This window comes from Typopeltis vanoorti, chromosome 1 (assembly GCF_054136105.1).
Source record: "Typopeltis vanoorti isolate ZY-2024b chromosome 1, IOZ_Tvanoo_1.0, whole genome shotgun sequence".
Taxonomy (NCBI): Eukaryota; Metazoa; Arthropoda; class Arachnida; order Uropygi; family Thelyphonidae; genus Typopeltis; species Typopeltis vanoorti.
The window spans coordinates 162543691-162563186 of NC_143549.1; the positions used below are offsets into that span (position 1 = coordinate 162543691).

At 34.6% G+C, this 19496-nt stretch overlaps 1 protein-coding gene across 3 annotated transcripts in view; it reads left to right on the forward strand.

Annotated features, from left to right (window-relative positions):
- Nucleotides 1-19496, forward strand: part of LOC150110590 (phosphatidylinositol-3,5-bisphosphate 3-phosphatase MTMR4) — a 360520-nt gene that overhangs the window by 91160 nt on the left and 249864 nt on the right. For all 3 annotated transcript variants that reach the window (XM_090399896.1, XM_090399904.1, XM_090399910.1), the window contains exons 5-6: nt 4376-4489; nt 11570-11781. In XM_090399896.1, coding sequence (XP_090256022.1) covers nt 4376-4489; nt 11570-11781 — 326 coding nt within the window. The remainder of the gene's footprint in view (nt 1-4375; nt 4490-11569; nt 11782-19496) is intronic.

The following is a 19496-nucleotide window of genomic DNA, read 5'->3' on the forward strand; positions in this document are numbered from 1 at the left end:
TAGTCAAATGCTTTTTCAAAGTCAATAAATGCAATATGGGTTTCTAAATTGTATTCTCTTCTTTTCTCTTAGGCTAAAGGCTGGGTCTATTCAATCGTCCTTTTCTAAATCCATTCTGTACTTCAAAAATAAAGTTTTCGGATAAAGTTTATTTAAGATTCTGCTATATATTTTGTAACAGGAATTTAGTATACTGATACCTCTATAGTTTTTAGGGTCATCTCTATTACCTTTTTTAAAGATAAGAATCACAATTGCTTTTTTCCATTCTATTGGGGGGGGGATACCAGTTGAATAAATTTTATTTAAAAATAATAGGAGTCTTTCTTTGAATCTAGTTCCTGCATATTTATATAGTTCTGAACCTAGTTTATTTTCTCCAGATGATTTTCTGTTTCTTGTTTCTTTCAGGCTGATTTCTAATTCTTCTTTAGTTATTTCCTTTTCATTCTCATTAATTGTTTGCCAGTTGTCTTTTTTAAAATATTTGTCTGTCCACAGTTCTGTGTAGTAATTTAGAAATTCTTCTAAATTCAATTCAGTGTTTAATTTTATGTTTTCTTTGGTATCTGCATTTAAGTGTTTCAAAATTTTATATACATTGGGTCTTATTTTATGTAAATCATGTTCTAAATTAGAAACAAATTTGTTCCATGATTCTCTATGCCTTTTTCTGGCTTCTCTTTTAGCTATGGCTCTTATTCTTTTATATTTATTTCATCTTCTAATCTTTTACTGCTTAACCATTTGCGATAGGCTTCTTTTTTATTTTTGATTATTTCTTTGCTTGTATCATCCCAGATCTTCAGTTTTTTCCTTTTATTGAATTTTTTGGTCTTTCCTAAGCTTTCATTTGCTGCTGCCTTTAGTATCGTTTTTATATTAAGCCATTCTATTTCTATTCCTTCATTTTGTTTTATTTAATCTAGATATTGGTTAATTCTTTGTTCATATAGCCATTGTACATTTGTGTCATTCAGTAGTCTAGTTTTATAAAGAAATGTTTCAATTTTTCTTTCTGTTCTTGTTACTTATAGCCATTTAGGTGGTAATCTTAATTTTATTTTAACAAGGAAGTGGTCACTGCTTATTTCATATCCTCTGTGAACTCTAACATATAGTGAAAATTTTGATGTCTTTTCATTTAGTATAAAGTAATCTAATATTGATTTCCATCCTCTTGCTGCCCAAGTATATTTATGTGTGTCTATGTGTGTTTTTATGTTTATAGAAGGAATTCATTATTTTTAGGTTATTATAAACTACAAAGTCGATCAATTTTTTACCATTCCTGTTTTGAGTATGTTCTCCATGTATTCCTATATTATTATTAATTTTCATGTTTCCAATTGTTGCATTTAAGTCTCCTGCTAAAATTACGTAATCATTTTTATTTAATGAAATTTATATAATCTGCTAAATCTAATTTTGGAAATCAAGAAAGAAAGTGAAAAAAATTTGGCTTTCTTTTCTAATATAGGTTTGTTTTGCTTTCTGGAGTAATATCTTATATTTTATTTGTCTCTGTATGCTGTGTTTATTTCATTTTTTGGTATCTTTTCTAGTTGTATTTTCTGCAGTAATAACATGGTCACCTCCTGTATTTGCTGATATATATCAAGAATTTTTTTCTGGTATGACAGAAATTTTCTGAAACTTAGTTTGAAATCCTGATGAAAGTATGAAATCCTGAACTGATTCAATTTCTTCATCATTGATTTTAAACTTCACTTCTCCTCTAACTGCTGTTGTCATGATCTTTGCTAAGCAGCCCATTTTTTCACTTTCTTTCTTGATTTCCAAAATTAGATTTAGCAGGTCTTTTCTTTCTGCAAATAAGATTGTCATTTACATACCTCAAGTTGTTTATAGTTCTTCCTGTTTTCTTCACTCCAATATTGGATGAGTCCATGTATAATTTCCTCATGGTCACTTCAGCATAGAGATTGAAAAGAAATACAAATGAAATACAAATACAAAAAAGAAATATATATATATCTGTCTCACCCTTGCTGATCCTGAACCAATCTGTTCACCATAAAGTGTTCGCACTGCTGCTTCCTGATCAATATGCAACAATCAATAAGCTTGATCAGGTGAGATGGGACACCTTGATCACACAGAGCCACTCATAGCTTATCATGCTCTACATAGTCAAAAGCCTTGCTGTTATCAATGAAAATACATGTACAAGTCTTTCTAGTATTCACGGGTCTTTTCACTGATCCATCTGATGTTGGTGATGTGATCTCTAGTGCCTCTTCCTTTCCTGAAACCAGCTTGGACATTTGGTAGCTCCTGATTGATGACTTATTGTAGCCACTGTTGAATAATCTCCAGTAGGATCTTGCTTGCATGAGAAAACATTGCTATTGTGATAATTAGCAATCGCTGGCATCACCTTTCTTTAGTAATGGGATGAATATTGATCCATTCAGGCCATTTGCAAGTTGACCATATCTCTTGGCACAAAGCAGTGATAATGTTGACTGGCACTGGTTTTAGGAGTTCTGCAGGTATCCCATCAATACCTGAGGCTTTTTTGTCATTTTTCTCATGGCCCAAGCTCTCCCCCCCCCCCCCCCCAGTTGTTTAGTTCTCTGTCCGTAAGGCCATTTTTGTTGTCTTCTTGGTGTTCATTCAGGTTGGCATATTGCTCATTGCTCTTCTGTGTATTCTTTCCATCTGTTCTTGACTTTTGCCAGTTGCTCAGTTCATTTCCATTGCAGTTCCAGACTATTATTCCTTATCATACAGAGAAACTGGATCGCATATCTTCACTTCAGCAAACTGTTTTATAGGTGATGTAGCTATTGGCTTAAAACCTGTAGTCTAGATATTTGACAGGAGATGTTCAGCCAATGAGTATAACAAGAAAAAGCTGTGTATTTTATAATGTTTTAATGGTCATAAATCATCATCATGCGTATCAAGAATTTAGGCCTAGCATGGCCTGTTCCGGCCTTAGAAGTCATCGTTGGATCATTTAGGAGGACGTCCTGGTTTTCTTTTTCCTAATGGCTTGTACTTTAAGGCTTGTTTTGGTAATCTTTCTGTTTTCATTCTTTGAATGTGTTCCATCCATTTATGTTTATATTTTTTAATTTTTTCTGTTACTGGTTCTTGGTTTAATTCTTTCATAATATCTTTGTTTCTTTTGTGATCAAATAGGGTATACTTTGCAGTCATAAATAACAAATAAATAATAAATGGTCATAAATAACTATAATAATTAATGAACCTGCTAGTTTTGCTATTACATTTTGTAGCTTCCTCTGGGTAAATATATAAAAAATCGGCAAACACAAATTAAAACATTACTAACCAAAGCTATATAGGAACTGTTACATTATAAATCATAGAAATGCATGGAGTATAGGAGGTGGCAAGAGGTAGCTGCTCAGCGTTGTTTGCAGATGGTTGGCTGAAAAGTTGAAGTCCAATGTATGAAAAAAATCTGATACATGATTTAAGTCTATTCCCTGGTTCCTAAAAAACATGCCAGGTGAAAAGATGACCATAGTAGATTCTTTAATGTTGCAAGCGATGAAATTGTCTTTTATATAAGGCATAGAGTTCTTATTGTACTCAGTATCATGGTGATCATGGTGTGTGTGTGTGTGTGTGTGTGTGTGTCAAATTGCTAACATCTAATATGTTCTTTCTGTTTTATTTCAGTACTTCTTGAAGTCTGGTCTATGTATGAAAGGCCACAAGAGCCTACAGTTCTGTATGCCCTAGGATGTTTGTGGAATGGGTTATGATCTTCAGGAGTGAGTAAATTTTGTATAGTCAAAATAGGGTGGCTTACAAACCTGTTTTAACTATATGACGTTTACCCTTCCCTCCTAAAGACTGTAGTCTCTTCTATACGGAATTCCATGTTCTGATGACCTTTCATACATAGACCAGACTCTAAGTTTTAAAATAAGACAAAAAGAACATGGAGATGTTAAAAACAACAGAAGACAACTTGGGTTTGGCTTATCATTCTTTTCCACATACACCATGGCATTGAGTAGAATAAGGGCTCTATGCCTTTTAGATAGAATTTGATAGAATTTTAAAATAGATATGATAGAATTTTACATGATGTATTTAGAAAGGATAGTTGTTTGATTCTTTTTCCATGGGAACATGGGATTGGAAAAGTAAATTGCAGCATTCTTGGTTTACTTTGTTTAGGATCTGAAATATAAGAAATGGTGTTTGAGACTTTCCCTCCTACTGGTTCCATATGTTGTTATTAATATTGAAAGTTTTCAGTTTAAATGACTGGTTATTATGGTTTCTAATAAAATAATTATAAAGCAAGTACTTGTATCTGCATTGATATTTTATTAGATTTTTAATACTGTATTGCTTTTATTTGCAGCTTATGTGCAAGTTATCCTCGGTATATACTGGTTCCATCATCTGTGTCTGATAGTGACTTGGAAGTGGCTGCTGATTTCCGTTATTTACGACGAATTCCTGTCATAGTATGGAGGTAAGTTAAATTTATATGACTAGAAGAATGTCCATTATGGAAAGGCAATCCAAATATTGAAATTCTTATCAGTAGTTAAAATGATAGACATGTTATCACTTGACTAACCACTGATAGCCTCTCCAAGTCCTGCCGGCTGCCACACTGTGGCCTGGACAGAATAAGTGAAGCACATCAGGAGTACACGCAGTAAAAATATTATTTAAGGATACAACCTAGACTGTATATTAATTAGAATAATACTATTGTCAATATTTCATCAAAGTCAAATTGCCATCATCAGGGTATATTGAGCAAACTGATACTACACTTGTTCTTGGCTGTTTGTGCTGAAGTTCTAAAGGTGAGTGAGTATTTACCAGATTTGAGACCTGTCAGGTCTCATTTGGTTGCAGGTCTTCATGTAGCCAAATTTGTTGAGGTATATGAATCCCTAAGGCTGAGACAGATTCCAGGAAAAGTGTTTCAGATTTAAATTTGCTACTGTGGAGTAAGATATCCTTTTCCCTCCATATCCTGTGGTGGGTGTTCAAGGTACGGTCGTAGAGGTGGAACTGGATGTAGTCCTTGGGATTCAGCATTTCTGATGTCTGTTTTGGCCATAGTAGGACAGCTTACAGCATGATTGCATGGTGTCTGGTAAATACTCAGGTCTAGGGACTGGTTTGTCTTTGGGGAAGTGCATAAGGGATGCTAATTTTTTATATGGTCTGTAAGTGGTTACAAGATTGTATTTTTTTGGGGGGATTTTTACTGATTTTTCAGATGTGCATTCAATATGTGGGACGATGATAGATTTGGTGGTGTGTCTGTTCTGGTGGGAGACAAGAAGTGTAGTTTTTTTTTTTTTTTTTTGGTAGGGATTGAAGGTGTGAATGCATTCAAGTGATGAGGGGCCCTCTGATACAGAGTTTTAATATTCCCATACTGTTGGAGAGGGGAGGTGACTATTAGTGAATCTTGTCTACCTGTATGTGTGGATTTTCTGTAAACAGAGAATGCAAGAATCCATCTGGTATACACTAGTGGCCAAAATTGTGGAAACCTTTTGGAAAAAGTGTATTTCCGAGGTTTGATGGCTAATAACACCACTTTTTTTTGAGTAATACCATAAAATTATATATCAATGGAAAGATAATTTAATCAAGAATATAATGCAATAACTTTTATGAAGGATTTTTTTTAGCAGAACAGCAGTTATAAAGAAAAAAAGTGAAACATATAGAAAAAATTAGATATACAAAAATTCTCACAATGTACTGGAGTTAATACTTAGTTGGGTAATCTTTAGCATTAATTACGGCCTTACAACGCCTTCCCATGGAGTGAACCAATTTTTTTAGTTCTGCAGCTGTTATAATGTGAAGCCAAGATTGAATTATTGCTTCTGTTAATTGGGTTTTATTACCGGGTTGCTTCTGACTAACAGGTTTCTTTAGTCAGCTCCATAGATTTTCGATTGGATTAAGTCTAGGCTATTCCAAGGCGATTCCAGCAGTGGAATATGATCATCTTGAAACCACGTTTTGCACACAGCACCAACATGATATGGAGCTGAATCCTGTTGAAATATAAATGCTTCACTATCTTGGAAAAGATCATGTGCGGAAGGCTTCAGTGTGGGCTCAAGTATTTCAGTTATGTATTTTTGAGCATTTATATTCCCATTAATCATGCAAATTCTGCTCACACCTTTTGATGTCATACAACCCAGATCATAACACTAAGTGGGTGTTTCAGGGTAAGTGTAATGCAATCAGGATGCAAATGTTCTACGATTCTTCTCCTTCTACATATTTTATGCCATCACTATCAAACAGGGAGATTTTGGGTCTCATCACTCCAAATAACACTGTCCCATTGTTCTGCTGGCCAGTTAACATGGGTTTTAGCCCAGTTTAATCTTTTCAACCTTTGTTCGAGAGATTAAAATAGTTTTTTTCGTGGAATTCTAGCATTTAGACCAAATTCCTGCAGTCTGCTCCAAACAGTCCTTGCACTCAACTTCACATTGTATTGCACCATTTCATCTTGTATACACCCAGATGATTTTCTTCTGTCACGTAGGCACAGTCTCTCAATTCTTCTATCGTCACTTACTGTTGTGTACCTTTTCCTGCCTTTACCAGTCTGGTATTGTAGTGACTGAGTCTCCTCATATCTCTTCAAAAATTTAGAAATGCCACCTTTGGTTAAACTTCCACCAATTTTTCTTCTAATTTCTTCATAACTGTAGCCTTGTTCACTTAATAGTACTATTTTACATCGCTTTCTGGTAACCAGTCAACTCTTTGCGCCATTTCTTTAATTTGATTACATTTTACAAGCTCACTAAATTAAAGGACACAAAAAACCCAACCAACTTGACAAATTGGTTGGGTTTTTTGCACATAACATGCTGACAAATGTCCTCCTCTCAGCTCCAATACATGATATCAATAGCTGAATTCTACTGTGAACTTCTTGGCTCATTGCCAAAACAAGATGACACCTGATTGGCTCTCTAAACACTCATGCTCATTGGCTACATTCAATTGAAGGAAAGCTACTTCATATCAACCTAAGCAAGTTGTGCTTCTTTTTTTCTGGTTATTTGGCTATAACTTTTCATAGAATACAGATAATTGAACAAACTTTGTTGCATTACATTCTTGATTAAATTTTCCATTGATATATAATTGTATGGTATTACAGCAAAAAAGAAGTGGTGTTATGAGCCATCAAACCTCAAAAATACACTTTTTCCAAAAGGTTTCCACAATTTTGGCCACTAGTGCATATTTAAAATGTTGGATCTCTACCTGATGTATGACATAATTCTGAAAACATCAGTTCCATACGAAAGGAATATGAAAAAAATAAATAAACAGTTGTTTCTCTGTAATCTAAACATGAATTTTGGAATCTTTGGACTTTCATTAAGCACAACTGTGGTATTATTCCGGATAATTAAACACATCTACCACCTAGTACTGCCTGGTACTACCACCAAGATTTGACCTTTTCTCTGAAGTTTGTAGACACTTGAACCTTCATTTTGAATGATAGTTTCCTTCATTTTCTTTCATTTTAGCCTGCCATTTGGCTTAGAGATATATATCCAGGGCTACTAACGTGTCCACCAATATGAAGTAGTGAGTTTGGTTGCCACATTCTCACTGAACTTCATAGTCTGGCTACCATACTCCATTATGGTAGCCAGAACATCAGTTCCATCAATGTTTCAAACTTCTGAAGTGTAGCCCTGGACACTGCAGTCATGCATTTCTATCATGTTATCTCAAAAATGGTGTCAGTCCTCTTTTAGACCCTTTCAGCTTCCATTTTTTTTTTTTTTTAATTTTTAATACAGAAATGTGCTCATGGTTACAATCCTCATGGATGTTATGTACAAATGTTTTGCTGCTGTATAATCCACTGAAAATTTATTTACATTTTCAGTGTAATTACTCCTGACATGATATCCTTATCTCCTTTAATATATCAGCTTTTCTGTCTCTTTTATGGTATCCTCCAGAATGTTTTCCCAGAATAGCCTGCAAGATATTTTCGTAATATTTGTCTTCTGTATTCTTTTCATGTATTCCCATAAATTTTGTATCATTATGGAACTTGCTGAATTACACTTCTAAGGATGCTGACTGATATACGTAACCTACCAATCATCTAGCCATTCAGTTATCAGAACTTGCAATTCTGATAATTGAATGGTCGTTGTTTTGAAGGTCAGATAACTGATGATTACTGGATTTGCCATTCACATTTAATAATTTCTCTCCTTAACTTCTTGGGTTGGAAAATCAGAAGTCCATCATGAAGTTATGAATTTTCTATTGCAAATAGTTTTACAACATGCCTTTCTTTCTACATCAGTCACTGTTTTCTTCAGATTTTGCCACTGGGATTGGTTCATGGTTTCAAACATTGGCACTTTTTTTTTTTTTCCCCCAGTAATAGTTGTGCATTCTACAGTTTAAACTGAAAGCTGCTACTTGACTTAGATTATTTTGAAAACTTGTGTGATTTTTCTCCTCATCATTGACAAGAAAAAGCAAGCATAATTTTTATACTTAACATTGAAGAGAAAAATCAAACTTCTGCGTGATTTTCTCCTCAATGTTGATACTCATTTCTATCATTAACAGAACTGGGTCACCTCCTATTTCATATATGTAACTTGAAATCAGTCTGAAGAGATCGCTATCAGAAATCAACAAGACTTTTATTTCTTGTGTTCTCTCCATGTGAATTTATTATACACATCAGTGGAGTAACAGAAATTATGGTCTGAAGTTATTCTTCCCACGAGAAAAAGTTCTTCTCCACACATCCAGTAGTCATTAGTCTTCATAAAATTAATCATTTATTTTTGTTTTGAATTTATGCAGTTAGAACCTTAGTCTATTTTAGACTGTGCCATTCTGTCAAACTTGAGTAGTTCACATACTTTCATTTGAGTCTTTCATTATCTCTTCTGTCTGAGTCATACTGCAGATCTTATAGATACTAGAGGAAAAATTTTATTCTAAATAAAAAGTTTCACATAAGTATTCTGTTGTTACTAATTATTTCATTATGCTGGTTTGCATTCCTATTCATTGTTATAAATACATTAGCAAACAAATTAATCTGATCAAGCCGAATTGTCAAGTTTTTGGTTTTGGTTTGGTTTTTGTTTTGGTTTACAATAATTTGGTTTACTGTTTTCGGTTTTGGTTTTAGTTCACTATTTTGGTTGGGTGCAGCATGTTTTAATTTACATGTACCTGTGCAGAACAGGTAAGCTTAAGGCTTTACTGTTAGATCGAGCTACTTACCTCCCCATTGAATACAATCCCACCAACTCACAAATTAGAAAACTCCATAGGCTCCTTAAGAAGGTCACTTCTTCGCCTGTGGAGATTACCAACAGTCTAAAACCATATAACTCTAGACCCCCCCCATATATATGGGCTCCCAAAAATACATAAGGAAAATATGCCATTACGTCCCATAGTAGATGGCATTGATTCCCCCACTTACAAATTAGCTAAGCATTTAGCCAAAGCACTCTCACACTATACTGGCAACACACCATCACACATAAAAAAAAATTCAGCCCACTTCAAAGCCAGTATAGAAAACCTTATGCTGCAACATAATGACATAATGGTAAGTTTTGATGTCTCTTCCTTATTCACAAATGTCCCCCTCAAAGAAACCTTAGAACTAATCCAAGCTAAATTTCCTCCCGATATCTCAGCCCTATTTCAGTTGACAATGAACTCAGGCTATTTGGTTTGGCAGGATAAATTCTACAAACAGATAGAGGGGACAGCTATGGGTTCACTACTTTCCTCACCCTTGGCCAACTTCTTTATGGAGACTTTTGAAGAAACACTTAAACAACCAACATCCTAGAATCGAGTTCACTCTGGAAAAAGGGAAAAACAATAACCTCCCCTTCCTAGACACACTAGTCACCCGCCAACCTGATGGAACCTTGGTTTTCTCAGTTTATAGAAAACCCACCATACAGGCAGATACATTCACCAAAAATCCCATCACCCCCCCCCCCCTCACAACAATATGGAGTTATTAAGACACTATTCAACAGGGCAAAACTAATCTGTTCAAATGATCAAGCCCTAACCACTGAACTAAATCACATCCTTGACACTTTCTCAGCCAATGGCTACCCCCCCCCCCCCCAAAAAAAAAATCCAAAAATTACTTAAACCAGTTATTCACAACCCCCCCCCCCCCACAACAAGGAGTACTCTAAATCCATCACCATTCCCTACATCCGAGGCACCTCGGGAAAAAATCAACAAAATCCTAAAAAAACATGACTTGACCACGTGTTACAGACCATATAGAAAATTGGCATCCCTTATCCGCTCCACTAAAGACCAACCACTTCCCCTAGACCTACCTGGTGTATACCAGGTCCCTTGCAGCTGTAAATTGTCCTACTTTGGCCAAACAGGCAGGACAGCAAATATCAGAATCTCAGAACACAAGGACTACATCCGATTTCATCAGTACAGCCACTCTGGGCTTGCAGACCACGCTCTGGATACTCGCCACAGAATAAGGTGGAAGAAAGCCACAGTATTACACCGCAGCAAGTTCAAATATGAAAGACTATTCATGGAATCAGCCTCAGCTCTTAGGAACATGCCAAACCTCAACAAATTTGGATGCATGAGACTGTCCCAAATTTTGGAAACATTTATCAGAAGAACTTCATCCCAAAGGCCAAGAACTACCAATATAGCCTGCTAGGGGGCACCATCAGGACTTTAGGAAAACGGTAGCTTCCTCACTTTTTTTTTTTTTTTTCATTTGCTGTTATTTGTACTTGCATGATCTTGTCTTTATTTTAAGTTCCCAAGAAGATAGCAACGTGATGTTGCCGAAATATCGCAAAGTATATATTAAAGTTGATTTAATTTATATTTCTAGTGTACGCTGTCAATTCCTTAATTATTAGTTATCATGTTTAACCAGCTTATAAGACTTTCTACTGGTATTTAGAATCTTTAGGATCCTCGTTACAATTTGAAGCAGAAATGGCTAGATTTATCAGAGTACAGATAATTGAAGCAGTCAAATGAATGTAGTTGGAAAATAAATGAAAGTGCTCATATTATTGAATTCCTAAACACTGGACAGTTTGGTATAATATTGTTGATAAGCAATTAATTATCTTAATTTAATATTATTATCATAATATGTGAAAGAAAAATTATGACAGTATGCAATGCAGTTTTTGGCATTCAGTTTAGCAACAGATTTTTCTTCATATGTGTATATTTTCACATGACTGCTCAGTTTTATTAGTTCCGTAATCACAGTAACACACACACACACACACACACAAAAAATGAGAAATGTGAGCTTTTATTTTTCTTTCTCTCTCTCTCTCTCCTGTGTGTCTGTGTTAGTCCAGTCAATGCAGTGAAGTTATAAATCCACTTTATTTTAAAATTTTAGATCTTAATAATATGGACTGAAAAATTCTTCTCCAGTATTCATATTTAAAATTAGAATTCTGTTTTAGATAAAAGTTATTTAAGGTTCATTTAAACTGTTTAGGCATCAGCACTATGGAACAGTGATAGCTCGTTGTAGTCAACCTCAAGTGGGATGGTTTGGCTGGCATAATGAAAATGATGAGAAATTAGTTCAGGCCATTTATGATGCATGTCTTATTGATGCTGGCATTGAAGGCCATGGAAGCATAAAAGATGATGTATATTCTTTAAAAAGTAATGCAGATGTTCTTGAAAATTCATTACCACCAATTGGTAAGTTTTATAATTCTTATTATACCATATTATTATATCAGTTTTATGTTACTATGGATAAGTAGTTTACAAAATAGAATTACATTTTTTAATCTATTATCATGTTGTACAGTGCAGATTGCTAATGATTCTGTCAGTTTTGTATTATAATAGTCATTAAAATGTTTTGTTTTCTGCATTAATAACTGAAGTTTTCTTTGTGTTCATCATGCAAGGTTTAAAAAATTCTATAAAACAGTTCTGTAATGAGAGAGTTTTGGCCAAGTGGATACTCTATCTCTTCACCCAGTAAGCGGTATGTTTGAATCGCACTTTAGGTATGAATTTTTATAAATATTGTCAGATGAATGTCTGTCCTATGCATATCATTATGGTCTGATATGGCTTTAGAAAAGGTTCATGCTTGGGTTTCTAAACATGATTTTTGGATTATCTTGTCATTATCCATGATATAATGCATCATTGGATCACAGCTTCATTAATGGGATTGTTAAGGCAGACAGGAGTTTTTTTAATATGGATTGAAAATAGAAACTTGAAAAAAAGTTTGTTTTTTTAAAAATTACTTGTTTTTATGTCTTAAAAATTAACTTCCCCTCAGGGACACACCTAAGTGTACATGGGAACTGGCGATCCTGGGGTATCTGAACTGAAGATACTGAGTCATGGCAGTATAGCCATTACATCTGGTTGGAAGGAAATGTCCAACCTACTAAGATTCATGGAAGGCAACATAGAAACACCATGATGCATACTTTTTTCCCGAGTAATGATGACCACATAAAGATGGAAGTATGAACTATGTACAAGAACAGATGGGACCCCTGGGTCTAACCTTGTGCAATATGCTACCAGGGAGGAGGTTTGCAGATCTGTGTTGGAGTCCCAGGAGGATAAGACTCCAAATGACTGCAGGATCAAAGCCTCCTGGAAGTTCTTTAGCTGATGTGAGGACACAACCTAAGAAAATGAACCTCAAGGAAAACACAAATATGAGCACTTGGAATGTTAACTCAATGTATCAAGCAGGAAAGATGGCCAGTGTGGTCAGAGAAATGAAAAGAAAGAAGATACCAATTCTTGGAATCTTAGAGGTTAGATGGAGAGGGAAAGGAGATATAAGAACAGATGATGGATTTAGATTTATTTACTCTGGAGGAGAACATCGAAAGGGTGTTAGAATAATGCTGATAAAAGGATAGCCGATATGGTGGTGTAATATCATGATGATTTTATTATTATTATTATTGTTTTATTTATTATATTAATTCTTTATCAAATTCTGTTCTTATCAAATCTTTAAATCTTGTTGTCTGCTGCGTCTTTGTAATATTTCCTAATTTTCGTGTTCTCTTCTTCTTTTAATTTATTTATTCTAAATTTGTTTGCACCTTGGGTTATTTCAGCTTCGTTCTTCCCTTCTCAATTCCCTTAGTTACAGCTATCTATCAAACCTCCCAGCCTTTCTGTGGCCTCACTCTTAAACGAACTCATGTGCAAATCTTTCAGACAAAGAGATTGTCCCAAGGTAGAGCCAAATTCTCTCTGGCGCTGAAAATCTAAAGTCAACTCTTTATCGGAATTAAGAAAATTTATTTGTTTAGTTGCACCATCTTAATTCCTATACAATAGAATTAATATTGTCAGAGAGTCAGTCCACAGACTATTACACATATTAGCAACCTAATACTAACAAACTCTTATGATACTTATTTTAATATTGCAGTTGTAACCAGTTCCCACACTTTAACTTATACAGGTTCTATTTATAGTAAGTGGTGCATTGGCTTGAAATATCAGACACATATTTTGGGTAAAGAAAACATGAATGTTTATTCATTCCAAGTAAAGGTACATATTAATCAAAAAACTAATTTAAATGAAAGTCTATAAGTAATGCTATACCAACAGACAAGATCTATAATACAATTGGCATTTCACATTAAGGGACATTAGCATAGCCAAGCTGTCTTAATCCCACTCACTTATTACAGTCATGTATATATGAATATCTTGCTCTCTCCTCAAATATTAAGATATAACACATCAAATCAATCTAATGACAATGCTTAAAACAATGCACTTCTAGCGCCACAAAGTTCTTACTAGAAGATTAGGTATTAGAGTCCTGAATTCTATCAACAAGTCCTATCACAAGAAGTTTAACACTTTCGCTCACCCTGGTCTTGAAATACAATACAATGGACATAAAAACTCTACATTACTGACCAGTTCAATCTTTCAGGAGACACTTCTCATCAGATCTTCTTGTAAGCTTCCTTTGGGTGGTTACCTTGTTCTGGGATCTGTTGTTCCCCCGTCGCGACCTTCCAGTGATTTCGGTCACGAATCACTCTTTGCTCCATACTCTAAATTCCTCTGACGGAAAGGTATGGCTGGAGCTGCACGAAATTTCAGTGTTCTATGGTTGTCTTGTTGCATTGATGACAATGCTCGGACTCGGCCGCTACTTAACCGTATCGTTGCCACTTGACCATCCTTCATTCACCCGAATGACTTCTACTCGACTCTGATGCCACGAGAAAAGGACCATGAGAGAGAGAGAGAGAGAGAGAGCTTGCACCACCAAACCTTTTATGTTCCTCTGTGTCTGCTCTCCCTACTATGTCATCGATTGCAGACACCACCCAAGCCTTTTTGCACCCCGTACTTTCTCCTGTCCATTGCGTCTCCATGTGGTCATCTCGGACCTCGTATAGCTACTGCCTGGGGTCATGTTTATAATCCGATTATACAAGTCTGCACTTTGCCCTTACTTTCCTGTTATTTACAGGACCATTTATAAAATAATACATAGCAAAATACATAAAAGAACCATTATTACTATATTTACAACTTTGATTTTTATCTATTTACAAATAGGTAAAAATCAAAGGGAAACTTTGCATCCCAGTTAAATCCCGAATGAAATGCTTAAGAAGAAATTAAGCCTTTCATTCCAGATTTAACAGTGGAGGGCTATTGGCAGAGATCTGAAAGAGTAATTGCTTTGAAAATAAAAGCCAAACCTAGAAATATCCTTATAATTCAAGTATACTTGCCTACAACAGATCATATAGATGAAGAAGCTGAAGAGATGTACCAACAAATAGATGAATGTTAGCATTTGAAAAATAACAGATATATACTGATAATAATGGGAGATATGAATGCTAAGGATAGGGAGAGGAAGAGCGGATGGACTGGTGGACCCTTGGGGCTTGGGAGAAAGAAATGAATGGGAGACAGATTGGTGGACTTTTGTAGAAGACACAAATTGATAGTGACTAACACCTGGTTTCAACAACACTAGAGAAGACTTTATGCTTGCAGAGCACCTGGACAGAGAGGGGAAGAAATGAGAAATCAGATTGATTACATACTGATTAACTCATGATATAGAAATATAATAAAAAATGCAAAAACGTATCCTGGGGCAGACTGCAATAGTGATCATAACCTGCTTACAATTAAAGTAAAAATCAGATTAAAATGAATAAATAAAGAAAATGACACTAGAAAAATAAGAATTGATGGACTAAAAAGAAAAGATATCAAAGAGAAATATCGAGCTGAACTAGAAAATAAAGTCAGCAATATTGATACTGATAGACCCTTGGAAGTAATCTGGACTGATTTAAGAGAGAGAGAGAAATCAAAGAATGTGCTAAAGGTCTTCTGGGTGAGGCAGAGAGCAGAGGGAGAAAGACCTGGATTACTGAGAAAGTGATAGGAAAAATGGTTGAAAGAAGAAAATGGAAGAATGACGAAGCCCATGTCAGATATAAAGAGATCAATAAACAAGTAAAAATTCTGCAAAGGAAGACTGGCTCAATCAGGTCTGCAAGGAAATAGAGGAAAATGATACAGCAAAAGATATGAGAAAGATCTTGAACTTGATATCAGGGAAGAAAAGGACAGAAAGCAGTGCATTGGAGGATGAAAGAAGAAAGATCTTGTTGGGGGAAAAAATGATAAGGTAGAAGAAGTATATAACAGAACTTTATGGAGATGAAGATAATCTGGAATGTGATCAGATAGAAAATGATGATACCCCAGAAATTAAGGAATGGGAAACCAAAGCAGCCATTAAAAGAATAAAGGATGGGAAAGTTCTGGGAGTGGGTGATATTCATGGGGAGCTGCTGAAGACATTGGGAAAGGAAGAAATAAAACTTCTATCCATCATTTTTAATATTAGTCTGAAGGAGGACAGAATACCTAAAGACTTCGTAAGATCTATTTTTGTTCCTATTCCCAAGACTACAGGAACAATGGATTGCAATAAGCATTGAACTATCAGCTTCATGAGCCATGTTGCAAAAGTCCTAATCAACAATATAGAAGAACGGAACAGATGATAGAGAGAATTAAACGAAGCACAATTTGGTTTCAAGGGAACCAAGGAAGCCATCACAACATTATAGATATTGGGGAAAAGAATGATCATGTGCAATAAAAATTTATATCTATGTTTTGTGGATTACAAAAAAGCTTTCAATAATGTTAATCCCTCTGTTTTATTTAATATTATGCATAAAATAGGAATAGATGAAAAAATTATCAGACTGCTGTTCAGAATATATAAAACTCAAGAAGCCAGGGTTTTATTTGAAGGAGAAGATACTGAATGGATCTCCATTAGGAAGGGTGTGAGGCAAGGTTGTAGGATGTCCCTACTCCTTTTTAATGACTATAGTGAATGGATGATGAGAGAGGCCTTGGAAGACCTGAAGGATGGAATAAAGATAAAAGGACATCTGATAAATAATATAAGATACACAGATGATATTGTACTCATGAGTGAAACAGAAGAAGGTTTGCAAAGAATTTTGAATAGACAGAATAGGGTTGGAAATGAGAGATATAAAATGAAAATTAATGTTCAAAAGACAAAAGTGATGAAGATTTCCAGGAAAGGAAATGATGGGATGGAAATCACTTTGAATGGACAAAGAATAGAGAATGTAAAAAGTTTTGAATACTTTGGGAGCTGGTTAACAGATGACAATAGATCTAACTATGAAATTAAGAACAGAATTAAAAAAGCAAAAGCAGCATTTTTCCAAATATACCACAGGAAACAAAAATCTGAACAAAAAGTTAAAAGTAAGAATCCTCAAGACAATGATCTGTAGTATGGGGACATATGGATGTGAGTCCTGGATGATCAATAAGGAGATGACTGACCAATTGAATGTGTTTGAAATGTGGTTCTTGAGAAAAATGGATTGTATCAGTTGGACTGAAAGAGTGAGCAACAATGAAGAGGTTCTTAAAATATTAAAGGTGAAAAGAGACTATATGGCTGGTATCCAAAGAAGAAAAATTGTGTTTGCAGGACATTTGATGAGGGATTTTTCTGGCGAGCTCCCCAGAATAGTATTGCAGAGGATGGTGGGGGGAAGGAGAGGAAGACCCCCAACTGCAATGGAAATACATTAAAGACTGGGTGGGCAAGAGTCTTACAGAAGCAAGAGATAGAGAGGCTTAATCAGCTGCAACCCTCTCAAAAGAAGATGTCACAGGATTAGATTAAAAAATTAGCTTAGTTGAAGCAGATCATTACTAAATGATAACTGAATTGACGAATGAATACTGGTGAGTAATTCCTTTGAATTCTTTCCCTTGATAATCACCTGATCATCTCTGTTATTCCATATTGCAGATGTTTGAATGAAGTAAAGGATAAGACTTACTCATTTTTCCATTTGCAGATGGTAAATTCCTAATCTTGAAATTGAAATTAAATTTGATCAAAAAAAAAAAAAAAAATGAGGGTAATGAATAAGATATCATCGGTATCAGATATTCTTTCATTCAGAAAGTGAATGAATTGCACAAATATTTTGTTAGAGTCTGTTTTAGTTTATGAAACTGAAATCTGGAACAGTTTATATAGGCATGTCATATTTCTGCAGAATTTAAGTTTGATGCCATCAGCATAAGTATCAATGAAAAAAGTTGAAGTACCATGTGGATATAATTATTACCAAGATGAAGGCTGAAACAGGTGAAATCCTGCTAAATAATATAGAATGTTATATTTGGGCAATAGTGATCAGAGAAAGGAGCAGTGATAGCATTTAACAACAAACACAAGGATAAACTTTTTGATTGGCAGACAATTTCAAGCAATGTGAACAAATTTCAAAATGGAGAATTAAGGAGACTTATCTGTGCCTATGGTCTACAGAAAGTTCTATGAAGAAAGTAGAGGAATTTTTCAAATCAATTAAGGAAAGCAGCTGATATTAATGGAAAAGCTAATCCTTATTGAAGATATTAACAATAGAGTATGAAATTAATTCAGGAATATAGAAATGTTTGGGAAAATTTGGGGAAAAGGGCACTTGCTAATATTAATAGCAAGTACTTACTGGATTTCTGTTCAGAAACGATCCTAATCACACCATCTTTCATTAGCATAAAGGTGTCCCAAATTCACATGTAGAGAACACACAAGAAGACAAAAAAAACTTTTGTTTATGTTATTGTTGATACAAATACACTACCAATTTTCTGTGAATGGATGGCCTAGCATCTCCTTTATTCCAGACAAAATTATGAGAGCACTTGAAATTCCTGCAACCTGACTAGTTCACTGGACTGCCACAGATGGCATTGCCAGCAAGTGTCAATTCTCAGTGAGTGGTGGTGGTGTAAGCACAAGTCTATATCCATTTGTACTGTATAATTTATACTGATGATTTCACTTAATCTCTTAATTCACATTTAAGTTTCTAGTGGTACATGATGCTTTAGAGACATGGATTTCATCAAAGCGATGAATCATTATTACCTGGCTTCCATTGGTCTGCAAAATGGCTAATCCCACATAACTCTGGAAGCAAGAATGCTGGAAAATTAGTGGTGTACCAGTAAATGATATCATCATACTGGATCAGGATAAATGATCATATAGGGATATTGGAATTAATCATTACTTGGTCTTAAATAGGATACAAATACACATCATAGTGAAAAGAAGGATACATAAGAAAGTTTTAAAAAGAGGTAAACTCAAGCAACTTTTACAGGTGAACTGTAGGCTGAACTATAAAAATGTTATTCAACTGAAAAAAAAAAAAATGAAAGCTTGAAAACAAGAACCAAACCTTGAAATTCAATTGGCAAACTCTGAAGAAAACTGATTCAATCAGAGAGTTATTTGAGGAAGTTCTTTGCAAGGATAGAAAAAATCAGAACTCCATGGAGGATGCTTTTTCTTCCTTTCATAGATTTTATGCCAAATGGCCTGTTCCAGTCTCATGCAATCTCTTTTTTTCGGTCTTCTAATTCTTCTTTTTATATTTATTTTATATCTGTATAGTATTTTTAACAGTCTGCTATTGTCCATTCTATTTAGATATTCTAAACATTTTTGTTTATATTTACTTAGACAGTAGGTAATTAGTTTTACATTCAGGGATTGTAACTTTCATTTGTTTTATGGTTCCACTTGGTATATCCAGCTGTTTTTCTGAGAAATTTAATTTCTGCTGTTTGAATCTGTTTTTCATTCTTCTTTTTTTATGTTCATGTTTCACTTCCATATAATAAAGTTGGTTTAGACAGGTTGTTATATAATGTAATTGTGGCGTGTTTTTGTACCAGAGATGTCTTAAATATGTTATTTATTATGCCATTTACTTTAACGAAATTTGATATTTTAATGTCTATATCTTTTTTTATCTTTATATGATAAATTATAT